Source organism: Pan troglodytes, chromosome 3, assembly GCF_028858775.2.
Source record: "Pan troglodytes isolate AG18354 chromosome 3, NHGRI_mPanTro3-v2.0_pri, whole genome shotgun sequence".
NCBI lineage: Eukaryota > Metazoa > Chordata > Mammalia > Primates > Hominidae > Pan > Pan troglodytes.
In genome coordinates, this window is record NC_072401.2 from 123,046,438 (window position 1) to 123,061,989 (window position 15,552).

A 15,552-nucleotide genomic window follows, 5' to 3' on the forward strand; every position below is an offset into this window, starting at 1 on the left:
ATATATGTATGTATGTGTATATATACACATGTACATATATGTATGTATGTGTATATCTACACATGTACATATATGTATGTATGTGTATATATACACATGTACATATATGTATGTATGTGTATATATACACATGTACATATATGTATGTGTATGTGTATATATACACATGTACATATATGTATGTGTATGTGTATATATACATATGTACATATATGTATGTGTATATGTATATATACATATGTACATATATGTATGTGTATATGTATATATGTGTATATATACATATATGTATGTATATGTGTATATATACATATATGTATGTATATATGTGTATATGTGTATATATACATATATGTATGTATATATGTGTATATGTGTATATACACATATATGTATGTATATATGTGTATATGTGTATATACACATATATGTATGTATATATGTGTATATGTGTATATACACATATATGTATGTATATATGTGTATATGTGTATATACACATATATGTATGTATATATGTGTATATGTGTATATACACATATATGTATGTATATATGTGTATATGTGTATATACACATATATGTATGTATATATGTGTATATATGTATATATACATATATGTGTGTATATATGTATGTGTATATATGTATATATACATGTATACATATATGTATGTGTATGTATGCATATATACATATAGGTGTGTGTATATATGTATATATGCATATATACATATATGTATGTGTATATATATGCATATATACATATATGTATGTGTATATATATGCATATATACATATATGTATGTGTATATATATGCATATATACATATATGTATATATATGCATATATACATATATGTATATATATGCATATATACATATGTGTATATATGCATATATACATATATGTATATATGTGTACATGTACATGTATATATGTACATATATACACATATATATGTACATATATATGTGTATATATATATAAAATGTAAAGACCAAGAAGAAAACATTTAACATATTCTCTACCTTTAATACATTTTAAATACATTGTTTGCCTGAAAACTTGACACTGGCAGATTTTCCTATCAAGTCTCTAGGAACAAATTATTCCCTCTGTTCTCTGTAGGTTAACTGGAAGTCTTTAACTTGGAATACATCCAAATATTTTAACAGACACAAAGTTACTTCCTAAGGAAAATTTTGGCCTTGCCTTTGGGTATTCCCAAAATCTGCTCCAGTCAGAGGCTGAATGACCTGCTACTTAGATAAAAAAACAAGTTAGGTCCTTATATATTTATCAGTTTTTCAATTTTGCTACTTGTAATGCTTGTCATTTTGGGCACAGTATTTGTGATGCTGTTAAAGAATGAGTTAGAAGTACTTATACTCACATGGAAAAAATATCCATGATCTATAATTCAATGAAAACAAAATTTGCAAAATGGGCCGGGTGTGGTGGCTTATGCCTGTAATCCCAGCACTTCCAGAGGCCAAGACGGGTGGATCATCAGGTCAGGAGTTCAAGACCAGCCTGACCAACATGGTGAAACCGTCTCTACTAAAAATACAAAATTAGCCAGGTGTGGTGGTGCACGCCTGTAATCCCAGCTACTCAGGAGGCTAAAGGAGGAGAATTGCTTGAACCCGGGAAGCAGAGGTTGCAGTGAGCCGAGATTGCACCACTACTCCAGCCTGGGCGACAGAGCAAGACTCCATCTCAAAAAAAAAAGAAAACACAATTTGCAAAATTATAGTTAATATGGTATGACATTTTTGTTTTAAATTTTTTTTTTTTTTTGAGATGGAATCTTGCTCTGTTGCCCAGGCTGAAAGGCAATGCTGTGATCTCAGCTCGCTGCAACCTCCACCTTCCGGGTTTAAGTGATTCTCCTGTCTCAGCTGCCCGAGTAGCTGGATTACAGGTGCAGGCCACCATGCCTGGCTAAGTTTTGTATTTTTAGTACAGACAAAGTTTCACCATGTTGGCCAGGCTGGTCTTGAACTCCTGACCTCAGGTGATCCATCTGCCTCAGCCTCCCACAGTGCTGGGATTACAGGCGTGAGCCACTACACTAGGACTAAAAAAAGTTTAATGTTTATTTAGAAAACGTAAGAAAGCCATATGCTTTATCTTTTTTTTTTTTTTTTTTTTTTTTTTTGAGCCAGGATCTGACTCTGTCATCCAGGCTGGAGTGCAGTGCAGTGGTGTGATCATAGCTTACCGCAGCCTCGACCTTCTGGGCTCAAATGATGTTCCCACCTCAGCTTCCTGAGTAGCTGGGACTACTGGCATGCACCACCATGCCCAGCTAAATTTTTTTTAAGAGATGGGGGTCTCGCTATGTTGCCCAGGCTGGTCTTGAATTCCTGGAGTCAAGTGATCCGCCAACCTCGGCCTCCCAAAGTGCTGGGGTAATAGGCCTGAGCCGCTGTGCCCAGCCTGTTTTATCTTTTATTTAAAATATCATATTAAAATTTACAGATATCTACACGTAACTATATAAACACAAAAGAATATACATAAAACTGTTAAAAAGAGGCAACCTCTGGAGTAATGGATTATTCACAGAGATAGATGGGGAGTGAGAAAAAAGCATGCAGTGCAGAGGGAAAGACTTCAACTTTATTTTCTACAGATCTTTAGTAATTATTTTACAAATAATAAGCATATGGATCTCTTGTCAAAGCAGAATCCTAGAATTCAGTCAATTTCTAATTGAATGCTAAACAGCTCCTGTTAAAAGCCTTGTTCAAAACAATTCATATTTAAAAGCATAGGCTACGGGGGAAATTAATCATTCATAACTCTAAAATGAACCTTTTTTCTTTTCTTCTTTCCTTTTCTTTTTTTTTTTTTTTTTTTTTTTTTTTGAGATGGAGTCTCCCTCTGTTGCCCAGGCTGGAGTGCAGTGATGCAATTTCAGCTCACTGCAACCTCCGCCTCCTGGGTTCGAGTGATTCTTGTGCTTCAGCCTCCTGAGTAACTGGGATTACAGGTGTGTGCTACTGCACCCAGCTAATTTTGTATTTTTAGTAGAGACAGGGTTTCACCATGTTGGCCAGGCTGGTCTCAAACTCCTGGCCTCAAATGATCTTCCCGTCTCAGCCTCCAAAAGTGCTGGAATTACAGGTGTGAGCCACCATGCCTGGCCTAAAATGAACCTTTAACATTACTTTGTCCCTGGGGGGGTAAAAACCTCATAGACTCACTGGATTTTTCCTTTTACAAAAGGGCTGATGCCAAGAAATGGCCATCTGACTATGGAATTCCAAAGAGTGAGATAGCCTGTGGTGGCATGGACTTCACAGCTCAACTTTTTCATCAACTGCACCAACTATATCAGCCTGTTTCTGATCCAGTTCATCTAACTGTTACATGCTATTTACCTTTAAACATTATTTTAAGCATCCTATAGAGTGTGTGTGCATATATTTTACTGAAAGTCACTCTCAAGAAGATATAGTGGTAACTGTTATTATTCATAACAATGACCTGAAGCAGTTGTTTTAGCCAATCGTAGTTTTTACCAGAAATATAAGGACATCAAAATGAATTTTCCCTCTATCACTCATTTACTTATCCAACATATATTTACTGAGTGCTTATTCCATATACTTCCATAAACACTGGATAAACTCAAGTTATATAACATCCTCCCTCCAACCCAATTTCTTCCTTTAATTTGATTTTTTGGGGAAGATAAAGGTGATGGAAGAAGAAAACAAAACAAAAAGGCAGGTAAAGGTTCTCTGTAGTCAAAGTACTCCATTCTGATAATAGCTCAGAAATTGTGTATGGTGAGGCAAAAAATATCCTTTTTCTTCCAAATATGCTTCTCTAAAAACTTACAAAAGAACACATTTGACTTAAGTAAAAAAAATTAATATGTCAAGTTATTTAAAAATTGTTTCCACATGTTTATAAAAGCCCTTAAAACAGTAACCACTAATTTATCTCAAGTACATAATGTTCATTGATATTCTTTCACATAAATTATAAAAAATTAGAAAAATACAAATAACAGCAACCTGTAAAACTCTGAGCACTCTGTCCTGGCAGGCCAATACAGGTGTGATACGAGATAATCTTTCCACTGGAAGGCAGATCACATCATTGATTTTATCCCCAGAAAGGTAATAATGTTGGTCTTTGCAGTCACAATAATGGTTATAGATGTAACTTGCACTGAGAAAGAGGTCTGAGCCAGATATGTGCCTGAGAACATTAAAATAGTAATTTTTAAAAATAAGCACAGGTACTGAATTTTTTTCAGAGATAAAAACAGAAAAATGTATACAGTTTACTAACATTTTATTATAGACTTAGAGAACACAGTTTTTAAAACTTTCTCCTAGTTAATTCCTAGTCTTTTTGGTATAACACTGTTTTTGATTTTGAAAGCTGAAAATGAGGATGTTAAGGCCTCGGGCTTCTCAATAAAAACTGAGCTCAGAAAAATGGAAAACAAAGACAAGATAATGATAATTTAACTGTCTATATCCAAAGACAATTAATATATCAAAAAATGACTTCTTTGTGTACTATGTGCCAAGCACTATCTTAAGTGATTTTTATGTATTAGATCAATTAATCATCATAACTCTATAAAATAAGGACCATTATTATTCCTTTTTACAGGTGAATAATAAAATGTAAAATAACTTGCCTAATGGCACCTAAGTATTAGTAGTAGATTAGACTGCAACTCAGTTTTTTGCTCAAGTTAGCTTTCTTACTACCACACTGAATTGCCTGAAAAAGTCTATTTTAAGTGATTCTACCTCAAACTAAATGATAAACAGCAGAAAAAAAAAGATTTCATTAGAACTTTATCTTGAAAAAAGAAACGAAAACAAGTTTATTTCATATTACACTTAACAAAATTTAGTCAATAGTCATAACTATATTCTAATTCTTAGACTGAACTGAGTTTTCACTTGGGTGAGCTAAAATGTCTTGACAAAAATTATATTTAAGTGTGATATATTTTTCACTTCTAGGTTGTTATTACCATATTTATCATAAAGAGGGTAATTTTATTTGAATGTTTCATGTATTCCTCTACCTCCAAGTTCTATTTAAAAATTTTATATTAAAATTATTCTCTGAAGAGCTTATCCTATAATAATCCTCCCTGATTTTCTCTTCTTCAGTTATTAAGTGGCCTCACTTTGTGGCTCTGCATATGATTGAATAGTCCTCTTATTATTTTTATCAATTTCATGAAATTCTCTATGTTTTTCAAAATTTTAAATTCCATTTTGAAACCAGTCTGTATTATATTTGCATTATATTGGCCAAAGTACTATTTAGCAATCTCTATTGTTGACATGAGCGGGGATACATGGCAACATTAAGCAGGAAAGGATATGTGGTGACTAATGTTAAGTGGTCAGTTTCCTTACTGAATATCTTTAAGTTATAACTTTTGTTTTCCTATAAAACCTTACAAATGTGGGGATTCAGACAATCAATTTTCAAAAATTGAGTAAAGAACTTTTCTATCCCATCTTTGCCACTCTAGTAAAAACATTTAAGAAACCACTTAAAGAGACTATTACTGAGAAACTCTCTATCTTTCTCACACTACTATCCATATAACTGTCCGAATGTAGAGTTACGCTATTAACACATTACTTTCAGTATTTCACAATTATCATTGGCCATGTCTATATACAAGTGTATTTCAAAAGTGTTACTATTCTTGTTAAACCATTTGAAATTACATATTTCCACTTATCATAGTTTAATTTTAATCTAATTTCACCAAGCCAATGTTTTACATCCCAAACATCAGGAGATGTGCTGTGCATTATACAAAACTTTGGGCTGAATCAGTTGTTTCTAGCCTAAGAGTCTGGCTGATTATATAACTTGGCTGCACTAGATTCAAAGGAAGAACTTAAAAAATAAAAATAAAACCTACTCCTGGTTATTTTAATTCGGCAGGTATGAGGTAGGACAAGGAATTGTTTAAGTGGCCCAAGGGATTCTTCTAAGTAGCAAATTTAAGAAATAATGAATTAGATGAATTTTAAAGCCCTTTTCAGCTCCCTGTGATTCAAAAACTCAAATCTGAATTGCGAAATCTCACATATCAGGAAGCCATTTAGGGAGCTATATTTCACTTAGAGTCTTACCTGATATACCTGAAATTATACCCTATTGGTAATCACTAACTTTGACAGCCAGCCTTTTAACATAATGATGCTACCTGAAAACCAGAACTATCAAAAATAGCCAAGGAACATAAAGCTAAATATCTAGATTTATTTTCAATTTTTTTGATACCTTGATCATGAATCAAACTGAACCAAGTAGTCAAAAATGATTGTATAAATACTATAAAGTTCTTTAAAAAAATTTCAACAACCAATTTAATATTGATTGTAGGTCAAATTTAGTTTCTGACTAATAAAATACCTTTAGTTAATTTTATTTTCCAGAAAGCCTATTAAGATATGATACTTAGTTGCCTTATATCTATCCAAAATATGATAAATAAGTATGTAAAAATACAAAAGAGAACAATAGACATACATAGCTTTAATGCTTTCAGTGAGGTTTGTTTCAAAGGAGAGGAACTGTTTTCCTCTTTTTGTGAAGCCTCTAATCTCAGATGCTGCAGCAATAAAAATTTTCTCCTGAGGTGTGTTGATAACCCCTCCCAGTTCCAGCCTTGCAATCTTCGGCCCCGGTAAAGTCTTGAACACTGCCTGAAAAAAATCATTCAGGAAAAAAGTACACAAATTACTTTATTGTGAGCATTTTTTCCTTTACAATAGAAAATGTTATGATGTTAAATTTGCAAAATATTATAGTTCCACTATATAGAAATAATTTTAGATAATAATCTATATACTTTAGCAGGTCTTCAGGTTTTTTGCTATACTTAACTTTTAAATATATATTCCCACACATATTTGAATGATGTCATTGAAATCTAAATCCTTGTAATTCAAAGTACAGTTCACTAAGCAGCAATGTTAGCATCACTAAATTTATTTAAAATGCAGCAGATCAACTGAATGAGAATCTGTATTTTAACAAGATTCCCCAGCTGGTTCCTATGCCTATTGAAGTTTTAGAGGCATTGGATTAACAATACTCCTATGAACAGGGAAGTCCATTTGGCAAATTCTTTAATGAGGTCTAATGAACATGTTTTTACACTTCAATCATCTTTTAAAACTAATCTTTCCTGGCTTCTTTACAATTTTTATAAATTTTAATAGTTAAAGGACTATAGAATTTACTGAAAATGTGAATGTATGACTTAATACCTATAATCATATATCTATTTAACTGAAAACAATATTCATTTCATTAATTTTTTTGTGGTTATTTTCCATTTTATTATTTGCACCAGCTTCTTCTCCTCCACTTCCTCCCCATGACTTTATATACAGAGAATAAGATATCTGGGAGAATATGAATAATGGAAACACTGAGTTTCTGGTAGTTTTTATTCTCTTCATCTTTCTGGAAATTCCATATAATATATAATGAATACTAGAATTCACATCTCAGACTCATCATTCTAAGTTTCTAATTATGATCTGTAAATATGATAATGTAATAGTAATAACTTCCTTGATTAGGTTAAATTAAGTGGAAAAGGTTGTGGGTTAGTTGCTTCCATGATTACATTATGCTACATAAGATTCTTTCTTAGCAGACTACAGAAATTTCCTGCTGGCTTTGATGAATTAGATTACCATGTTGTGAGAAGGACTGTGAGAGAACCACAGAGCAAGAAATTGCAGAGACCTCAAGGAATTGAGAGCAGCCCCTGGTTTACAGATGTTAATAAAGTGGGGACCTCAGTCCTATAATAGCAAGGAACTGAATTCTGCAAACAACCACATGAGCTTGGAATAAGACCCCACACTCTAGAAAGGAACACAGCTCAGCTGACATCTAAATTGCAGCTGTGTGAAACCTTGAGCACAAACTCCTGTGCTACAGAAACTGTTAGATAATAAATGTGTGTTGTGTTAAGGCCCTAAATTTGAGGTAATATATTACACAGCATAGAAAAGTAACCCACGACCACAGGATGCCAAAGGTGCCTTACAACTAGCTAGCAAATTACTTTTGAACTACCCGCAGACTCATACCTCACATAACTACTTACCTCAGAACCCATTTTCCATTACCTGTATTTTAGGAAAGTTTTAACCTAGTATTATTCAATAAATAGTGCATTCTCTTTTAGAAAACCATTTTTCCCCTTCACAAAGCTATACTTACTGCTGCTTCTCCTTTCTTCATGCCAAAGCACATAACTACCCCATCATGATCTCCAATAACCACCTGTAATAGATGGAAGATAATCTAAAGTTACTATTATTAATATTATAACCTAATAATTATATACAGGGAAAGCAAGATTCTTAATTTATAAATACTGACTTAATAGAGATCAGAAAATCTAGGAAAGACACCCCCACAAAAAATAATCCTCAAAAGAACAAGAGCCAAAAGAGAAGGATATGGAGAGTCATTAGAAAAGTAACTGGCCATAGATTTTGTTCCTATAGTGTTAATAGGACAACACAATATATTTTGTTTTGCTTTTTTTCAACTTTTATTGTAGGTTCTGGGAGTCCACATGCAGGTTGTTACGAAGGTATACTGCCGGACCACAGTTATGGACAGAAATGCCTACAAAGTAATTTTTTTTCATAACTGGAGCATAAGAACATTTTAAGATTAACTTTTAAAACAGATTATCAAATAAAGTTGTGACTGACATATTTAATAATTTTAAACACCTTTTTAAAAAGAAAAATTTTAATGTATGAAAATGTACACAAAATATTATAATGAATTATCATGTGCCTATCACCTAGTTTCAACAATTACCAACATGTAGACAATGAATTATTTTGAAATAAATATAGAGGGACATTTTAACACTTCTTCCTCAAAAGTAGATATCAAACAACCTTAGACCAGTTCCAGTACGTGGCCTGCTGGGTACCAGGCCACACAGCAGGAGGTGAGCAGCGGGAAAGTGATCGTTTACAGACTGAGCTCCGCCTTCCGTCAGATCAGCAGCGTCATAGATTCTCATAGAAGCACAAACCCTATTGTGAACTGCGCATGGTTGTATGCTCCTTATGAGAATCTAACTAATGCCTGATGATCTGAGGTAGAACACAGTTTCATCCCAAAACAATCCCAGCCCCGTTGGTGGAAAAACTGTCTTCCACGAAACTGGTTCCTGGTGCTAAAAAACTCTGGGAGCTCTGATTTAAGAAACTACTACTTATCAAGTTTAGGCATAGTATCAAATAGAAAGAGTCACAATCATCTGAAAAAGCTACTTAAATACCCCTCCTTATTTCCAGCTATATATCTGTGTAAGCTGGATTTTCTTCAAATATTTCAGCCAAAACAACATAGCACAGCAGATTGAATGCAGTAAACAAATATGAAAATCTATGTGTGTATGCTTATGCCAGACATTAAACAAGTTGCAAAAAGTATAACATAATGACACTAAACTCACTAAATTCTTTTTTGTTTTGAAAAATAGTTATTTTTCATAAAGACATGTTATGTAAACATGTAATAGTTAATTTTTTAAAAATAAAATAGTTTAAGCATTTCTTAGTTTTCATTTTAATATAGTAAGTATTGATACATACAACTTACATAAACAAATGTTCTTTGGGATCCTCAATCATTTAATTGTGTAAAGGGGTGCTGAGACCAAAAATTTTGAGAAGTGCTAATCTAGTAGACTTAATAAAATAAATGACAATCAGAAATCTGTTGGTTTATCTTTTTTATTTTATTCATTTATTTTTTAATTGACAACAATTGTACATATTCGTGGGGTACATAGCAATGTTTCGATACATATAACATATACTGATCACACTGGGATAATTAGCATATCCATCATCTAAAATACTGATCATTTCTCTGGGTTAGGATCAGTCAATACCTTCTTTTTAGCTATTTGAAACTATATATTGTTAACTATAGTCATCCTATAGTGGTATAGACTACTTGAGTTTTTTCTTCCTATCTAGCTATAATTTTATATCCTTTAATAAATATCTCCCTATCCCTCCCTTCCCTCTACCCTTTGCAGCCTCTAGTAGTCTCTGTCCTACTTTTTACTTTAACGTGACCAACTTTTTTTAGCTTCCACATATTAATGAGAACATGTGGTGTTCAACTTTCTGTTCCTGGCTTATTTCACTAAACATAATGTCCTCCAGTTTCATCCATGTTACTGCAAATGATAGGATTTCATTCTTCTCTCTCTCTTTTTTTTTTTTGAGACAGAGTTTTGCCCTTGTCTGTCAGGCTGGAGTGCAAAGGTCTTAGCTTACTGCAACCTCTGCCTCCTGGGTTCAAGCGATTCTCCCATGTCAGTCCCCCAAGTAGCTGGAATTACAGATGCCTGCCATTGTGCCTGGCTAATTTTTGTATTTTTAGTACAGATGGGGTTTCACCATGTTGGCCAGGCTGGTCTCCAACTGCTGACCTCAGGTGATCCGCCCGCCTCAGCTTCCCAAAGTGCTGGGATTACAGGCGTGAGTCACCATGCCTGGCCAGGATTTCATTATTTTTTATTGCTGAACAGTATTCCATTGTGTATATATACCACACTTTTTTATACATTCATCTGTTGTTAAACACCCAGGCTGATTCCATATCTTGGCTATTGTGAACAGTGCTGCAATAAAACATGAGGGTGCAGTTGTCTCTTTGATATAATGATTTCCTTTCCTTTGGGTAAATTCCCAGTAGTGGGGTTGCTAAATCATATGGTAGCCCTATTTGTAGTTTTTGAAAAATCCTACATACTGTTCACTATAGTGGATGTACTATCCCACCAACAGCACAGAAGAGTTTCCTTTCTCCACATTCTTGCCAGTATTTGCTGTTTTTTGGTTTTTTGTTTTCTTGTCTTTTTGATAATAGCCATTCTAACTGGGGTAAGATGATACTTCATTGTGGTTTGATTTGCCATTTTCCTGATGATTAATGATGTTAAGTATTTTTTCATGTTTTTTTGGTCATTTGTATGTATTCTTTTGAGAAATGTTTAGATCATTTGCCCACTTTTTAATCAGATTGCTTGTTTGTTTGCTATTGGTATGTTTGAGTTCCTTGTATATTCTGGATATTAATTCCTTGTTGGATGAGTAGTTTGCAAATATTTTAAATCCCATTCTATAGATTGTCTTTTCACTCTTGTTGATTGTTTCCTTTCCTGTGTAGAAGCTTTTTGGTTTGATATGATCCCATTTGTTTATTTTTGCTTTTGTTGTTTGTGTTTTTGAGGTCTTACTCATTAACTATTTTCCCAGACCAATGTCCTAAAGCATTAACATTTAGGTCTTTTTTTGTTTTTTGTTTTGTTTTGTTTTGTTTTTTTGAGATGGAGTCTTCCTCTCCTGAGTAGCTGGGATTACAGGTGCCTACCACAATGACAAGCTAATTTTTTTGTATTTCTAGTAGAGATAGGGTTTCACCATGTTGGCCAGGCTGGTCTTGAACTCCTGACCTCAAGTGATCCACTCGCCTTGGCCTCCCAAACTGCAGGGATTACATGTGTGAGCCACCACACCTGGCCACATTTAGGTCTTTGATCCATTTTGGGTTCATTTTTATATGGGGTGAGAGATGGGAGTCTTGGTTTCACCCTTCTGCATATGAATATTCAGTTTTCCCAGCGCCATTTATTGAAGAGGCTGTCCTTTCCCCAGGGGCTGTTCTTGGCTCTTTTGTCAAAAATCAGTTGGTTGTAGGTATGCGGATTAATTTCTGAGTTCTCTATTCCGTTTTACGTTCTCTGTGTCTCTGTGTTTTTATGCCAGTATTATGCTGTTTTGGTTACTACAGCTTTGTAGTATATTTTGAGATCTGGTAGTGTAATGCCCCAGCTTTGTTCCTTTTACTCAGGATTGTTTTGGCTATTTGGGGTCTTTGTGGTTCCATACAAATTTTAAGATTTTTTTTCTCTTTCTGTGAAAAATGACATTGGTATTTCGATAGAGATTGCATTGAATCTGTAGATTGCTTTGGGTTGTATTGTTATTTTAACAAAATTAATTCTTCCAATCCATGAACATGGGATGTTTTTCCATTTGTTGGTATCCTCTTTAATTTCTTTCATCAGTGTTTTATAGTTTTTTTTATAGAGGTCTTTCATTTCCTTGGTTAATTTATTCCTAAGTATTTTATCTTTTATCTATTATAATTGGGATTGTGTTCTTGATTTCTTTTTCAGCTAGTTTGTTGTGTATAGAAACACTACTAATTTCAGTATATTAATTTTGTATCCTGCAACTTTACTGAATTCATTTGTCAGTTCTAAGAGTTTTTTGGTAGAGTCTTTAGGTTTTTCTATATATAGGATCATGTCATCGGCAAACAGAGATAATTTGACTCTCCTTTCCAATCTGGATGCACTTTATTTCTTTTTCTTGTATAATTGCTCTGGCTAGGACTTCTAGTACTATGTGTAATTGTTGATTCATCTTGCTAAAATGTTTATATATCAGGATAAAGTATTTTTTGCAGCCATTAAAATATTTGGCTAGTCTACTAAGAAACTATAATTGTTTTGTGGAAATCATAGGATCAACATTTCTTTAAACATAATCAATATTGTTAGTTAAGTACAGTTTAACATCAAAATATTTAATGACTTTAAAATATGAGAAAGTTTAAAGAGAACATTTTCTTGATATCTTATTCTGCTTTATATTTCTTTTTTCATATATACATCTGATACACAGAAAAATGGAGTATGGTTTTTAAGTTTGCCTACACTATTTACTAATGGTATATAATAATTTTAATGTCCAAGAAAATTATTGTCTATAAATGTCCCTTGGTATTCCAATTTCTGTTCAAATTAAAAAATTCATTTCCATTTTAACATTAGCATTTTTAAGAGAATAACTTAATAATAAAGAAGGAAATAGGAGCCTCTCCTCTGTCACTGCTAGGGAATAGTGGAGAAATCAGAATCTATACAGTACCTTTTGTGTAGCTCTGTGTCTTGAGGCAGGAATTAGCTTCATAGTCTTCTGAGATGTTACTCCCACCTAAAGAAAAACACCAGATGCCTAGTGAATTTAATTTGAAGTTATTACAGAGATTAAAATAACTTAAGTTATAGTGAACCTTTTTGTTAAACTGAAATTAGTGATATAACTATTATCAGTAATTAATTTATTTTCTAATGAGATATGTCATATTAGTCAGAATACATATAGGAAACAACCAAAATAGTAAAATTTATCCTATAAAGTTGTCAAGCCAAAAATAGTTGTGTAAGATGACTGGCAAGATGCTTTACTAAAAAATATCTCTAGAAGCCTTCTTTTCCAACTGCATACAGTTGTTCAGCAAAGTGATTCAAGAACTTTGAAAATAGATTATAGTTATTAAAAATGCAACGGAAGACCACATGCAGTGGCTCATGCCTGTAATCTCAGCACTTTGGGAGGCTGAAGTGGGAGGATCACTTGAGCCCAGGTGTTCAACACCATCTAGGCAACACAGGGAGACTCTGTCTCTACAAAAAATAAAAAATTAGCTAGGCATGGTGGTGCATGCCTGCAGGCCCAACTACTTGGAAGGCTGAGGCAGGAGGATAACTTGAGTCCAGGAATTTGAGGCTGTGGTGAGTCATGATCATGCCACTGTACTCCAGACTGGCTGCGTGACAGAACAAGACCCTGTCTCAAAAAAAAAAAAAAAAAAAAAGAAGATTTCTGCTAAAATACCAAATATGATAAAGGCCATAACATCCAATCTAACAGGTGAAGATTATTTTACAAAAAAATACAGAGGATGAAAGCAGCAGGGAACTGTCACTGCTGGTGTATAGTTAGGAGAAGAGGATGGGACCAATGGGAGAGGAATTGGTGAAAACAACACATCATGATAAAACGTTCATATAGTATAAATGACTTTATTCTGCATTCCAGAAAATTGTATTAAAGTCATCTGCTTAGATTTGTATTTCTGAAACATCAATCTAGCAAGTGATGTGAAGGATGGCTTGGAGGGAGATGAAGCTGGAGTTCAGGAGCCCAATTTGGAGGTTATTTCAATTATTCAAGCAAGAGAAGATGAGAACCCAAATGAGGGTAATAGAGATGGAAGATATGGGACAGATTCAAGAGATATTTGGGAGTTAAAAGCAGCAAGATGTGGTGACCAGTTGGATATGAAAGTACATAGCATAAACCCCTAGAAAATTGACTGGGCAAACATTTGTACCATTAGCTAAAATGAGATGGCCTAAAAATATGATGAGGAATTGGGGTAGAGAGAATTTTAGGTCTGAAAGAAATTCTGAAAGGCAGTGTAGTGTAACAAAAAGACACCAGTTCTGGAGTCCGAGACTTTGATTCAAATAGCAACTCCCTAATTTTTAGCTATTAAGCAAATTACTTGCCTTCTCTAACCCCTTAGATCCTCATTTATAATATTGTCTACTTTGCAAATTCTTATGAGGATTAAATATGTTGGTAGGTATGCTAAATTCTTAGAATAAGCTAGATGCACATTAAACTGCTGTCATTGCTTTTTTTCCCCCTTTCGAGACAGTCTCGCTCTGTCGCCCCAGCTGGAGTGCAGTGGCATGATGTCAGCTCACTGCAGCCTCCGCCTCCCGAGTTCAAGCGATTCTCCTGCCTTAACCTCCCGAGTACCTGGGATTACAGGCGCCCGCCACCACACCGGGCTAATTTTTGTACTTTTTGTAGAGACGAGGTTTAACCACTGCTGACCTTAGGTGATCCGCCCGCCTCGGCCTCCCAAAGTGCTGGGATAACAGGCGTGAGCCACTGCCCCCGGCCCGGTTTTCATTGCTTTTACTATGATCTGCCTGGTGCGGTACAGCTCACAGTAAGAAACAAGTGCGTGGTGCTCCGCAAAAGGGTCCGGGTAGAGATGGAGATTGAGGATTAGAGGCCCTCGGGCAGCCACGGCTAGGGAGGAGGAGAAGGGCCCTGGGGGGAATCCGGGATGAGACAGTGTCACATTTTCAGGGCATCCTCAGGACCCGGCAGAAGCCAGTACCGTGGGGGCTTGCGCCGCTTTTCCCCGGTCCCCTCGGACCGTCACAGACGAAAGGGAGCTGCCCAAAGGCGGGGTGCTGAGAGGTCGGCACCCAGCCCGGCTCCTTCGCCTCCGCACCAGCTCCTGGCGACCCAGACTTTCGTCAGTGGAAGGAAGGAATCCTCTCCGGGTGCTGGGCTTGCCCAGCGCGGCGCCCGCCCCATCCCTTGGGTTTACCTGCAGATAATCCATTCGGTTTAAAATCAGATCCATGATGACTACGCGGAGGGGCTAAGCAGCGCCGGACAAGAACAGGAGGGACAGAGGCTTCGGGCCCGCAGGCCTCCGACCCAGTCAGAAGGCTGCCCGCGCCCCTCAAAAGCCAGCCCCAGCTACCGCGCCTAGGTCCTGGGCTGCACAGGCGGGGCGACAGGGCGGTGGCGTCCTGCGTGACGTCAGTACGCTGCTGCGAGGGGCTCCTGGACGAAGATGAAGGCC

The 15,552-nt window shown here is 35.4% G+C and overlaps 1 protein-coding gene across 3 annotated transcripts in view; it reads right to left on the reverse strand.

Moving 5' to 3' along the window:
• Window positions 1–15,552, reverse strand: part of BBS7 (Bardet-Biedl syndrome 7) — a 47,272-nt gene extending 31,720 nt beyond the window's left edge. For all 3 annotated transcript variants that reach the window (XM_024356277.3, XM_024356279.3, XM_054683353.2), the window contains exons 1-5: window positions 15,292–15,552; window positions 13,023–13,088; window positions 8,260–8,322; window positions 6,547–6,722; window positions 4,035–4,221 (exon numbers count right to left, since the gene is read on the reverse strand). In XM_024356277.3, the coding sequence (XP_024212045.1) occupies window positions 4,035–4,221; window positions 6,547–6,722; window positions 8,260–8,322; window positions 13,023–13,088; window positions 15,292–15,327 (528 nt within the window). In that variant the 5' untranslated portion in view covers window positions 15,328–15,552. The remainder of the gene's footprint in view (window positions 1–4,034; window positions 4,222–6,546; window positions 6,723–8,259; window positions 8,323–13,022; window positions 13,089–15,291) is intronic.